The sequence below is a fragment of the Pteronotus mesoamericanus genome, unplaced genomic scaffold (assembly GCF_021234165.1).
Source record: "Pteronotus mesoamericanus isolate MK-2021 breed Mesoamerican mustached bat unplaced genomic scaffold, CSHL_Meso_final contig_124, whole genome shotgun sequence".
Classification (NCBI taxonomy): Eukaryota; Metazoa; Chordata; class Mammalia; order Chiroptera; family Mormoopidae; genus Pteronotus; species Pteronotus mesoamericanus.
The window spans coordinates 4,167,885-4,181,153 of NW_026555051.1; the positions used below are offsets into that span (position 1 = coordinate 4,167,885).

General features: G+C 43.6%; 1 protein-coding gene across 2 annotated transcripts in view; it reads left to right on the forward strand.

The window, feature by feature from the left end:
- Window positions 1–13,269, forward strand: part of MOB3B (MOB kinase activator 3B) — a 179,994-nt gene that overhangs the window by 139,640 nt on the left and 27,085 nt on the right. For both annotated transcript variants that reach the window (XM_054588081.1, XM_054588071.1), the window contains exon 3: window positions 4,390–4,592. In XM_054588081.1, the coding sequence (XP_054444056.1) occupies window positions 4,390–4,592 (203 nt within the window). The remainder of the gene's footprint in view (window positions 1–4,389; window positions 4,593–13,269) is intronic.

Genomic DNA, 13,269 nt, shown 5'->3' on the forward strand with positions numbered 1-13,269 from the left:
ACAGATAACATTAACATCCCTGTTATTTTGAGATGGGGGGACTGAGGCTTAGAGACACTATGCCACTTGCATTGGCTATATCGATAATAGGTAGTAGGGGCCAGAAATGAAACCTGAGAAGTCTGGTTACAGATTCTGTGTTTTTAAATCAATAGTTATTATGGGTGAAAGGAGTTTCCAGAGGTAAGGAGGATTTTTGCTACAAGAATTCTCAGGCCCTTTACTATGTTTAGGAATACTATAGACCTCTATGAAAGCAGCATTTTTGCACATATACTTGACCTCATTACCTTCTTTTTTTAGGCAAGGTTCTCCTAGGATTAGGGATTTTTAAAACAGACCTAATGTGGAAGGTCCACAGCATCTTACATACTTGACAGAAGGAGGGGGCTGGATGTGGCCCTAGCTAGGTCCCTGGTGCCATGGGGACCACAGCGACTGCCCCCTGCCCTCGGCCCGGACCCGGACGTTGCACAATGCCCTCAGGTCTAGGCTGCCATTTGTAACTAGCCCAGTGTCCATTTGTAATGATTTACTAGCCTTTTATTCATCCTACTGCTAGACTATATTCAGTTAAAACAAACAGACATTATTTAAGCTTCTTCCATAAGCCAGGTACTAAACTAAGTGCTGGTCAAAAATGGCCATCAGAGCAGTGAGGTTTCCTGCCACGTGGAGCCTGTGGAAACAGCGTGTGGAAGGAAGAGCCTGCATTTTAGAGCCTCCGTTTAGCTGTGGGGCCCGAGGCAAATACCTTAACTGAGCCAAGACTCAGTTACATTAAAAAATAATAATAGTGCTACTGCTCAGGGTAGTTCAGGGACTAAACAACATGATACTTGCACATGTCAGGCCTCACTCAGGGCTCACTTTTCTGTGGCTATTTAATGGAGATTGGGTACTTCTTATGGCAACATAAAGACAAAAACCTCTCATGAGGATCAGCACTGCTGAGTCGCCCTGTCTTGCCACGATGAGGCCAATCATACAGGGCAAGAGTTCCAGAACCCACCACAGGTGGCCGTCCAATTCTCTGCATCCAGGGGTGATCTCTTCCACCTCCCACCTTCTGAAGAAGATTTATTGAAAATACACACACACATACATATACACATGCATGTACACACAAATCTAAATACCTGGAAGGTAGAAGAGAAAGGGAGAAAGGGGTAAAGATGGTATACAAACTATATCATTGCCCCTGAGCCATCAATAATAGTGAATGAATTTCCCAAATGCCATGTAACTTTCTTATTCTTAACCTCATGTCCTGTGAGCTGAGATTTTATCTCTGGCTTAGCAGTGAACCTAGGCTCCCTAAGACTCCCCGCCTAGGACTTCTCAGCTTCCAGAGCTGGCCTGGGGTAACGATGGTGCACACCGAGCACATCCTCGTTTGAGTCATTGGCAATGTTCCCTTTTGAAGAATGAATTACAAGTAAGGGAGACAATGATAGAAGAGTCAGGCCCAACTTAGCAGCCAGAGCAAAGAGGCTCTGAGCCTGAGGTCCTACGTACCCAAGGAGTTCAGGTGAGAAATAACTCCTTAAAAAGTAGAACTTGGTCCCAAAGTTCCCACTAAGTGCCAGGCATAGTACACATACTATTTACTATTGCAAGAACACTGCAGAGTTAAATGTTTTTCTCCATAATGAAGTAGAGCGATGAAGTAATTTGCCTAGACAACCAGTAAGTTATAGAGCTAGGATTTTAAAGTAGGTCTTCTGACTTCAAAACCCACTCCTCTCAACTACTCTAAAGATAATTCTCAGCCATAGCCCAGAGGGGAGAGGCAAGAGCAAACCAAGGTCAAGGCCAAAGGCAAGACCAGATACCAGATGTGGAATAGAGGACAGAGCCAAGAGCTCAGAGCTTATCAGAGGTAGAGATGCTACTCTGTTTTCTCCTCTGTGAGATGAGAACAGTGATAGTATCTATCTTCAAGGGTCGTTTAAGGATTCAGTCAGGTAATCCATGTAAAGCCCTTGCCACAGTCACTAAAACATAGTAAGTATTCAGTAAGTGTTGGCTTTTACTCTTCATCTCAGATCTGTGGTTTGATGGCATTGACAGAGAAAACTTAAGGACTCCATAAGAACTACAGATTGTATTAGCTGACCTCTGTCACATCGCTTCTGGGCCTCCCTAGGCTGTGGACATTTTTCACCCTTCTCTCCCTTTTCTTTCCTTAACCTGTGTTTTCATGCCACCAAAGAGTAACCTTTAGATGCCTCATTGTGTTTAGCAACTGAGCTGTACCTCTATCCCTGGCAGAGAGAGTGACACTCCAAATACAACCAGATCTTTTGGATTTTAGAGGCAAGCTGACTTGGTCCAAATCCCAGTCCTGCCACTAGCTAAGTGGCCTGGAGCAAGTGAACCCATACATCAGAGCCTCACTGCTGTTCATCTGTGACAGGGAGTAGTAAAGCCTACTTCACAGACAGGCTGCACCGGTAGCATATGTCAGCCTCCTGGCACTGTCACTGTGTGGTTAAAAGACTCCCCCTCCGATGGGAACACATTTATCTTAGAGGGAATTCTATTGTCTTTGGGACTTGAGCTTCTTAGAAGACGCCAGACCCTCTTCCAGCTTGCAGCCCGGGTTTTCACTGGCCCCTCTTCTGCAGAGGAAACAGCCCATAAACTCTCAGAGGGGCTGTCCTCCGCCTCCTCCCCAGCCTTACCTCTCCCTCCCCCCAAATCCCAGCATCTGTTGCTCAGACAGTCAGCTGCCAAGCTGTGGCCAAGTCTCTCCCTGGGTTCATTTGATATTTTACCACTTTGTTTTTGAAGAAAAGCCGGTGTCAGTGCCAGGCCCTGGGGAGGCAGATTCTGCCTCTGCCAACTGCCAGCCGTGTACCATCTCTCTTAATCTTGCCCTGGGAGTCCCAGGTGATCCCATTACAGAGCGTCTCTTACCAGACAGCTGCCACCGGGACCCTGCGGAGGCACAGACAGCAAACTCCAGGCTTTGTGGGACCAGGGCCACACCCTGAGCACAGCTCTGCAATTCTGTTGAAAGGCCAGTGGTCATGTCTACCTTTCTTGATAAGGTTAATTATTTTCCTTATAACAACAGCTAGTTGCTGTGGCCATCCCTTGCAGAGAAAAAGGGCGCATTCCTATTTACTGAATGCTTATTCTGTATTAGGCACTGCAGGAGGATTTTACTTGCGTTAACACCCTCTAGCCATGCAAGGAAGGCCTTATCATGACCCCTTTTTACAGACGGGAAACCAAAGTTGTGCAGGTACCACTTCTAATCCTCGCGACCATTGGAATGTGTATCTGCATCCTGCATATAGGAAACCTGGAGGTCAGAGAGGTCAAATACAGCTGGAAAAGGAGCAGAATAGGGATACAAAGTCTGTTTCACTTAGGATTCCCTAACTCCATGTCACCACTTAGGATTTCCTAACAACATGTCACCACTTAAGGAAACAAGAGCTTAAGTAAGCAGTGTGTGAGAGGGAGGAAGGAAGTCAGCTTGCGAATCTGCTTTTTGCTGCTTGACCGACCTGGGAGTAGCAGTGGTCAGATGGGGAATTTGGGCACCTTGTCTGACCACACACCCTGTCTGTGTCATTGAAAAACATAACCCTCAGCTCTTACGGACCTCAAGGCGATGGTGTGGTAATGAATGTAACATGAAGTATTTATGAAGTTTGTTGCCTTTGCCCACCTCAGAAACAGTGTATCTCAGGATCTCAGGAAAAGTTTGAATCAGAATTTGCATACTGGCAACCTGCAGGCAAATCTAATCAGAAAGATGTTTTGTTTTGACCGGTGGTATTTTTTAAGTTTCAGATTAGTTGCTAATGTTTTTTTAATGCAGCAAGTCACATAGAGCTCCAGATTTCTTAATTGTCTCCAAAAGTCAGAAGCCGTAACAGCCCTGGGCCTCCAGCCGTGGCCCCACTGGCTGCGGCTGTGTCGGCCACCGCAGCCTCCACCGCTCCCTAGTGCTCGGTGACAGGGAGTGACAGTCTCCGTGTAGCGTCACCCTCCTCCTCTCATTTTCTTACATTAGAGGTTAGAGGGAAATGAACTTTCTTGTGGTCTATAAAATGGAGAAAAAATTAAAAGGCAATAACTGAGATTGCATGTTTCTATGTAAAAATAAATACTTCTACACATTTACTTGTACCAAAATAAGATATAACCAAAGAAACACACCCGGCCCCCTTCGCTCTTTTTGATTGTTATTGGCATTTGATTTTACCACCATTTGAGCCACTTTTTTTAGGCAGAGTCAGATGCGGCTGAGTGTCTGCAGGTTGACCTGGGCGCCCAGCCCTGGCCTGCTCCTCAGCCTCACACGCGGTCCTCGGGGGCTACCGAAGCTTTCCCGTCATGGCTTTGTTCTCTTTTGTCCCCCTTCTCTAGGTGTTCCCTTTCCAAAGAACTTCCTTCAGATCTGCAAGAAGATCCTGTGCCGCCTTTTCCGGGTCTTTGTCCACGTCTACATCCACCACTTCGACCGGGTCATTGTGATGGGCGCAGAGGCCCACGTCAACACCTGCTACAAGCACTTCTATTACTTCGTCACAGAGATGAACCTCATAGACCGCAAGGAGCTGGAGCCCTTGGTGAGTGTCACCGGGCAGTGGCAGGACCCAAGTCACCCTCAGGACCGTGCTAAACACCATCTAATGGGTAGTTGTTAGCTGGGATTGCAGAATTAGATAGGCTTTAGAAGTCAGTTAAAGGTCAGAAGATGCCAAGATGTCTGTGGCCACCAAATAAGGGTCTTAAATTTCTCTCAGAGAAGTGGCAGAATATAATGGGATTGTGATGATTTCAGCCAAAGGGAGTAGCTTTAATTCACAGCTTCAAAACCTAGTTACTTAATCCTTTAAATGGACATCTCTGATGTGTCATGTCATCTCTTATGCTGTTATCAAAAGAGATGACCAGAAGCATTTTTCTATAATCAGTAAATAAATATAGACCACTTATTGTGTGGCAACTACTGGGCAGACAAAGGCAGGTAAAAATGCCTTTGAGTAGCTTTGATTTCAGCGATAGAGACAGAAGAAGCCCAGACAAGAATACAACATCACAGGAACTTTGCTTTCATAGCGAATTCCCTGTGACACAATTTATTAGAATAATTAGAACCCAGAACATTTCATACAAAACTTTACTATTATCACTTAGGTGAATGGGGACTATGTTTATTTTCTTCATAAGTTATTTCTACAGTTGGACTCAATCTGAACTTTTAAAGTCAAAAATCCATCATCTTTTGTAACATGTGGTATCTTACTGGGCTGCCCCATCACAGCTCTTTCTAGTTGGCTCTTCCGAGTACTTTCTTAGCCAGTATAATACACTGCTTTACAGTAAAATCATGCTTTTTTCTTGAAACAGTAAAAGTGGCACTTTTGCTCAATGTAACTGATAGAGCAACTACATTCCATCCAAGTCTGTCTGAATAATGGCCAGAACACAGGGACCAGGCTGTCAACTTTTCTACCACCTTCCTTTCTCTTTATATACGTGTTTCTAGAATACATGTTTTATTATTATTTATGTATGGTGAGACCAACAGATAAAGCTCTCCAAAGGTGGTTTGTTATGCTCACAGACCCCAAGAGAAGAGGCACATTACCTCATGGGGGCCACACAGGGGAGCAGCCGAGTTGGTCAGAGGCAGAGGAAGCAGGGAGAATGCAGGCAAGAGCCTTTGTTGTTATTTCCCTGGGAAGGAATGGGTAAGGCAGGTAAGCCAGTTTAAGATTGACTAGTTAGAATAATTTCAATGGGTTCTAAACCTAGGGGCTACCCTGGTTGTCTGGAACCTGGCCCTAGGGTGATGAGGACAGGGGAATCGCAACCCTAACTGTGAGAGGAGGTAGAGGAGGTAGGTAGGCTGCAGGTTCTCTTGATTTGTATTGATTACTGAGTAAGCAGCTTGAGGGTGAGTTATTTACTGTCTCAAGGAATATGCTGGCCCTGGGACCTCTATGGTCAGCAGGACCCCAGATGTTAAAGAATCCAAATACAAAAAATAAAAGACATGTTTAATACAGTACAATACATATATCTGGCAAAGAAGATGTTGGTGAATGTCACATATCACCTTTAGAGTCTCTGAACTTGAAATCTGTTATAATGCTATGAGAGTACATGGTAAAATATATATATATATATATATATATATATATATATATATATATAAATATATGCATATACATACACACACACACACACACACACATATTTGTATCACTCAAGAATTCTGGAAGAAAGTAAAACTTCCTGAGTAAAATAGAAGTATATCATTGGCTAAAGAAGTGCTAATTTTCTTCATTTTTATTTACAACAGCTTTCTAGAAAGCTCTTGGGGGCATGAACTGAGTTGTCTCTGAATTTAGTTGGGTAAATAGTATAGAAAGAAGCTGAAACACATTAAGAGTGAGTTTTGCTAGTTTGTCCTCTATGAAGGCTGCTGTGGGTAGACAGCCACTTGAAGAAGAAAAGGTTGTACAAACAGCTCAAGGGAATTAAAATGCTGGAAAGAGTGATAAAGCTAATTTTAGAAAATGTCAAGGACAAAGGAGAGAGTCGATAGGGACCATGGAAATGAAGAGAGTAGAGAAACCACTCTGATCTCCCCAAGAACATGGTTCTGCTTCTGGTGAGTTTAGCTTTGTTCTCTTTGACTGACATGTTCAGATGGAGGGGAAACACCTTTCCCAAAGGTCCACTGGGAGCAAGAGCCTCTCCCAAGCATTCATGATTTTGGTTTTACTGAGCTAGAGGAGCAGAAACACCAGCTGGATAGATTGGAAAGTTGGTTTCTACTTAAATGGAAACATGAAGGCCATTGTAGGGCAAAGCTGAGTGTAAGTCAGCAAATAGAGAAAGTTTTTCTATTTGCTGTAAGACAACTTTGTTATTTTCTAAGGAAGAGGCCACAGGGTTTCTACCACCTGGCTGTGCCTGGAGCTAACTGAAGTCTGAGTCACAGAAAGGCCCCCCAAAACCCTATATTCTAGATAAGGGCCTCTTTGGGAGAAAAAATTACAATGGATTAACCAGGAATTATTAACAATGAAATTGAGCAAAAAAGGGTAATTTTTGTACCCTCCCAAAAGCTTCTATTTCTTTGTCTTATTTCAACGAGTATCCTTCCTACCTTTATGCTTTGTTAATTATTATTACAGGGAGACTAATTTTAATGTTTTTACATACTAATGGCGAGTGTTTTTAATGTTTAATTGTCTAAAATTATATATTCATTTTACACAAGCCAAAACCTATAAAGTAAATGAAAAAGATATTGATTATATAATTTCAGGGCCTGGACACTTAGCAGAGTCCAGTGTCCACTGAGAACACTGTACTTGTGGATTGTTATTACAGAAATCAGCACTTTCAATAGCGATAGCGCTAGAACGCCTAACTTCTACATCCACTGTTACAGCGCACATACTAAAATCAGTCACAGCATATCCAATCAACACATTTTTATTTTTATTTTATTTGCATATATTAATTACTCTATATAGGCAAAGTAAGTTGCTCTAAATGCATATATATTCTAAGTACATAAAAAAGATACACTTTTAAGAACTTACAAAAGCACTCAAATAATGTAAAACAATGACTGTTGCTCATCTCTGGCACTTTGAAGGATGACAAAGAAGTCAGGCACTTGGCTTCACATGCAGGTTGTACATTCTTTAGCCTCTACGGCAGCTAAGGGGACAGAGGATAGCATTTGTTCGGCCAGTTTCACATAGGACATCAGCAATCCCAGCGTTCCCACATCTCCACTGGGACATTCCTGGTGTCACGCCTTGGGATTCTACAGTTTAGAATCAGATGCTCCACCTCGTGTTTCCCTCTTTCATGCTTCCACCATGGACACCCATACTCTCCTGCTCCCAGAGCCCACCCATTTGCTTTTGTCTGACGTTGACTGGGGGCCCAACACACTGGTGGTGTTGAGAGTCCAGCCCCCCAACAAGGGTAGAGATTCAGCCTCAGACATTGCTGGGGACAACATTCAACTCTTTGGGTTCACACTTCCTTTACTAACTTCCACTGTTGAGCAAGATAGTTGACTTTTCAAAGCCTCATCCTCCTCGTTCATAGAATGAGTATAATAATAGATTCGTTGTAAAAATTAAGTGGGTTAGTCACATGGTAAGTGCTTAAGAAGTATCAGTTGTGAAGTGAGATAATGAATGTACAGTAGCTGGCATAGAGTAAGTGGAGGCACCCCAATGCTCTCTTCCCTAGATCCCATGGCGTTTCGCCATTTTGGTAATCTCCCAGGTGGCCCTGTAGCAGATAGAAGTCGTTGTATCAGTATCTCCCTCTTTGAGGGCCGGGAGTATACAGGACACAAGCTTGCATTGCCTATGTTGCCTGGTACATAATAAATGCTAACTGCATTTTTGAATCGAGAAGAGTACTTTGTGGATGACGCACCTCCATTCAAAGGGATTACACATGAGACGTGGGTTCCTTGATGCCTCCCTCATCTCAGAACATGCCTTCAGACCTCCTCTTATCCATTGTTTGAAGTAATGCTTCATCCTCTCAGATGAGCAATAGAGATTAAAAGCAAAATAAGGTGCAGAGCGGTGGAGCAATACATCACCAGTCTTAGGCCTGACAGAGAAAGATCAGACCCTAACTCTGGTCAGTTCTCCGTTCTAGATTCCAGCTACATCGCTCAGGGAATATTAAATGTTTTCACACTGCCTGTGTGTCATGGTGTGCCAGGCATAAGGGGATCAACCCTCCAAAGAGTTAGCACTAAAAATCTCATGTCCTGGGAAAACTCAGTCCCTGGCAAACAGATGATTGGTCACTTCATCAGGCCTCTGAGTGGGAATACAAATTGGAATTCAGAAGCTGGAAAGGGTTACCCTGGCCCGCACACTGAGGGCTTGCCTCATGGCTCCCTTTGGGGCTTGCTGGTCAGCAACGGCCTGGGAACTCAGGGAATCACATGCCATTTCATTTGGTCTCCAATGGGGAGGGGGAGCTGGAGGACTGACTTAGGCACAACTGTGACTAATGGTCCATTTCTCATGTAAATGCAAGTTGAACTCAAACAAGTTCACAGTTGGAGGAAAGGAGGCCAAATGATGCTGGTAACTAGAAAATGAGCCAGGCCCTGATCGAATAAGCAGGCTGCTGTTGGCTCTTGGCAGTCTGGGAGTCAGTTTACAGAATTAAGATAATCAGGATTATTGTTAGCAAGCACAGGCAGCTAACAGTGTTTTGTTGGCCTTTCACTAAAAACAAAGGCAGACACAGAGAGGGCTGTTAGTAAGGCACTAGTGGCTGAATGAGGAGCTGATTGGGAAGGAGGAAAGGTGTTGGAAAGGGGGAAGGGGCTGAGGGGAGGGGTAAGACTGTAGGGTGCTTGTTCACCCTATTGTACCTGCTGACCCCTGGGTGACATTGGTCTGGGGCCTTCACCTTCTCTCTCTAGGGCTTCATTTCCTTATTTCTAACAGTAAAGGTGATTATACCATCACCTACCTTATAGATGTGCTGCTGTGAAACCCAGTGTTACCACCGGGCTGTTCTGTCACCTTAAAGCAAGGAACTTGGGCCAAGTCAGTGCTTCTCAGTAGGGCTCTGCACATCAGCTACGGCAGAATCCCCTGGAGATTATTTTAAAATGTGTACACCTGGACCTCACCACATATGTACAGAAATCAGAACTCTTGGGGTTGGTGCGTGGTACCACGCATTCTCAGTCTGCATCACAAACTTGAATGTGCCCACCTGGGCATCATGCCAAAATGCAGGTTCTTTTTTGGTGCACCTGGGCCTGGGATCGGACATGAGCGTGTGTACATTTTGCTCCCAGGTGATATTGATGCCACTGGTTCCCAGACCACATCCTGAAGGGCAAGACTGTAGATGATAAATATATTCAAATTTGAGAATTGCTATTTTAGCACACATCATCTCTTCCCCTTTTCTACTAGTGGGGGTTGTTAGCTCACTGAGATGGGAAAATAAAGCAAAGAAGAAAAATCTAAGTATCAGTGCTGGCTAAGAGTATTTTTCAAAATGCCAGTCCTGAGTAATGCATGGTGAAAGCAGGTTTTTTTCCCTTGATCAGTGAGTTTACGAAAGGCTACGTCATCTTCACCCTGGAAGACTCACAATGTACAATCGCATATGAAGGGCCTTGAGAAAACATTCAGTAAAGAAACTGGTTCGATTTTGTGTAGGTCACCTGAAATCTTTTTTTCTATTGTTATCATTCATTAACATCTTATAGCGATCACAATCCGTGGACATGATCCACAGTTTAGGCAACACTGTTTATCTTTGTATGCGTCTCTAGAATTGTTCTGCCTCCCTGCCACTACCCTGGCCCCAACCCCACACCCACAGCTACCATATAACCACACAGCCACCTGGGGTGAGGAAGAGAAAAGACTAAGAGGAAGATGAGAGGAAAGTGAAACTCATAAGGGAGGGCTTCACAGGGAAAAAGAAATCCATCCCTGTTCATTCTTACTCCTCCCACATCACTCTATGACACCTCATTATTGAGTTCTGTTCTTACCATGTACAAGGCACGCAGGCCTTTCCAAGAAATAAACACTAGCTTCATTTCTTGAGTTCCAGATGTTCTATTAAGCTCTTTTCATGTATTATATCATCTTTTCCTCACACTTATTACGTTTACTTCAAACAGATGTTACTTTTCAATGTCCAAACCACGTCCCTCTCCATTCCTCAAGACTCTTACTGCCATTTGGTCACAGCAAAGCTTCCCCTCCTCCCCCGTTTGTAGTCAGTGCCTCTTGGGTCATGACTGAGGTTTATACACCAAATGATTTTCAGCTTTAGCACCAAAGTGCTCCTTTAAAAATGGTGGACCAGATGGATGAAAAAGTTTGAATACCAAAGATTTGGAAAACTTTGTCTCATAAAGACCCAGCACAGCCCATCCAGGTCCAAGCATATGCTCACCTTGTGTTCCCCTAAGAGGTGGGCTGGTCACGCCTGCACTTTCCTTGGAGACGCTTGGGTGAGTGTGGTAGCCAAGGTTGGGCCTATAATGGCAAGATCAGGTCAGGACTGTGAAAAGAAGCAGAGCCTCTCACACGAGCCAGAGCTGCTCCCTAAAATAGCCAGCAATGAAGAGCCATTGTGGGGCTTTTGAAAGGACCTTTTTCTTCTGAAACATCATCTGTGTAAAGGCCTCTGAGCTGCTTCTTGTCAGGCAAGTTCCTTGACTTCTAGCCAGATGGCGTGCATAGGGACATAGGCGTTGAAAAAGAGCTTCTGCCTGTGGGCCTCGCAGGTGGCTTTTACAATGAAGTTTCCATGATTTTGTTACCATATCAGTTGTCTGACCCTGAGCAACTCATGTCATGTCTCTGTGCCTCAGTTTCCCCATCTATGAAAGAGATCATATCCAAAGTCTCCTCCCAGCTTGTCTCACTGGGATTATGATCTTTGATATGGTGTTTCACTAGCCTTGTCTTCTTTCATTCAAGGTGACCTTCTCTCTTGGCTTAGAGAGGCCTTCATGAATTAAAGCCTTGTCTTTAGCCTTGTCTTCATGTGGCTGGAATGTGACAACATCAGCCACAGGCCTTTGTCAGCCCTATTTATTCATCGTTGGCTAATGTCCTATTTGTAAAATGGTAGATACATGGGTTTTTGTTTGTTTTCTTTTCGGGGGGTTAATTTTGGAGGGATTGCTCAGGGTGAGATGTGGTCTGGCTTATCTCAGGGCCTAAAAAATGATTAATCAGAGTTGAAGACAATGACCATAGAGATACTGTCAGCACATAATATTAAGTAATCAAAATAGGATTTAAAACTGGAAAATCACTCTACTTAATGTCTATTTTTTCGTATTGTATGTTAGTATCATCACAGATGAGAAGGGAAATACAGCAAAAAGTATTAAGAGTGGTTCTTTTATAGTGGAATTATGGGTAATCCTTTTTTTTACATATCCCTATCTTGGCTTTTCAAGTTTTCTATTACAAACATGTATCATTTTCATAATCATCATAAGAATCAAACTGTGCTTTAAAAGGCTTTAACAAAAAAGACCAACAATGCACATGACAAGCGGCCTGTGTGCCCACAACCAAGTGTCTGAGTGGCTCACTCCTGTCTCCGGACATGCCCACTATTCCCCGCTATACAGAGCCGCAGCGACAGAGGTGCTCAAAGGAGCAAGCCAGGGGTCATGCAGACCCCTCTGTGACTGCAGGAGGTGGATGTGGGGTATTCTCTCCTAGAAAGTGGAGTTTTGAAGCCCTATTTTAAGTGGGCAGATCTCAGTGATTCTTTGGCACATGAAGAAGTCTGCAGATCTCTCATCTATAACGTGCCCAGTCCAGCAGAGACGGGCTTCGTTCAGGTACCTCACTGTAAAGGCACCTTGACCTTGACCGAAGGTGTTGGTGGGGGTTTTTCCCATCCAGATTTCTCTACTTAACTGGATCTGAAGAGATTTTTAGTTTTTTATAACTTTCAAATTTTAAGAGAACAAGAGGGATTTGTTGAAGAGATTAATTGATACTGTACGATAGTCTATATACAGCTTATTACACTTAAGCACACTGTATGGACAATAACTACAGATAGCTTTGTAGCAGAAACTCTGGTGTGGGTCTAGAGTTAATTCCAATTCCTTATTACACAGATAAAGAATATTAGCAAAAATCAAGACCAGAAGTGACAAAGGAATATGTCTCTGCCCTGGTCTTAATCGTATTCTTGTTTATTATTTTTCTTCTCAAAGAGGACCATTCTCTTTTCCTATCCCCAGGGACCCCTGTGCCGTCCTGGTTTATACCACCCCATATCTCTGTGATTCCTCTGCGTGGGGATTGATATTCTAATCACTAAGAATTCTCAGTGTTTAGCTGCTTGGTTTAAATTTTAAGTTCAGGGCCTTATGGAACAATTAATATATTTCCATAGCTCTCATTTCTGTTGCACTTTGCTGTTGCATACCTCCATCTAATTCTTACATGTCAGATTATATTTTAGTTTGGCAGAAATGCGCACTAAGAATGGCAGGCTTACAGGTCACACACTGCCTTTCTCTTTACCTTTGCTGAAGTGGGAATGGTTTATAGACTGCCTCTGGTTTTGACTGACAGAGCCATTTCTAGATCATTCAGTAACATACATTACTTGCTGACCATGTGCTGAAAATCAGGTTATTACTTTCAAGGAATCCACTGGAAGCTTTCCTCCCATCCTGTCTTTACTGTAGCATCTCCCAAAGTACTTTTCGCAGAA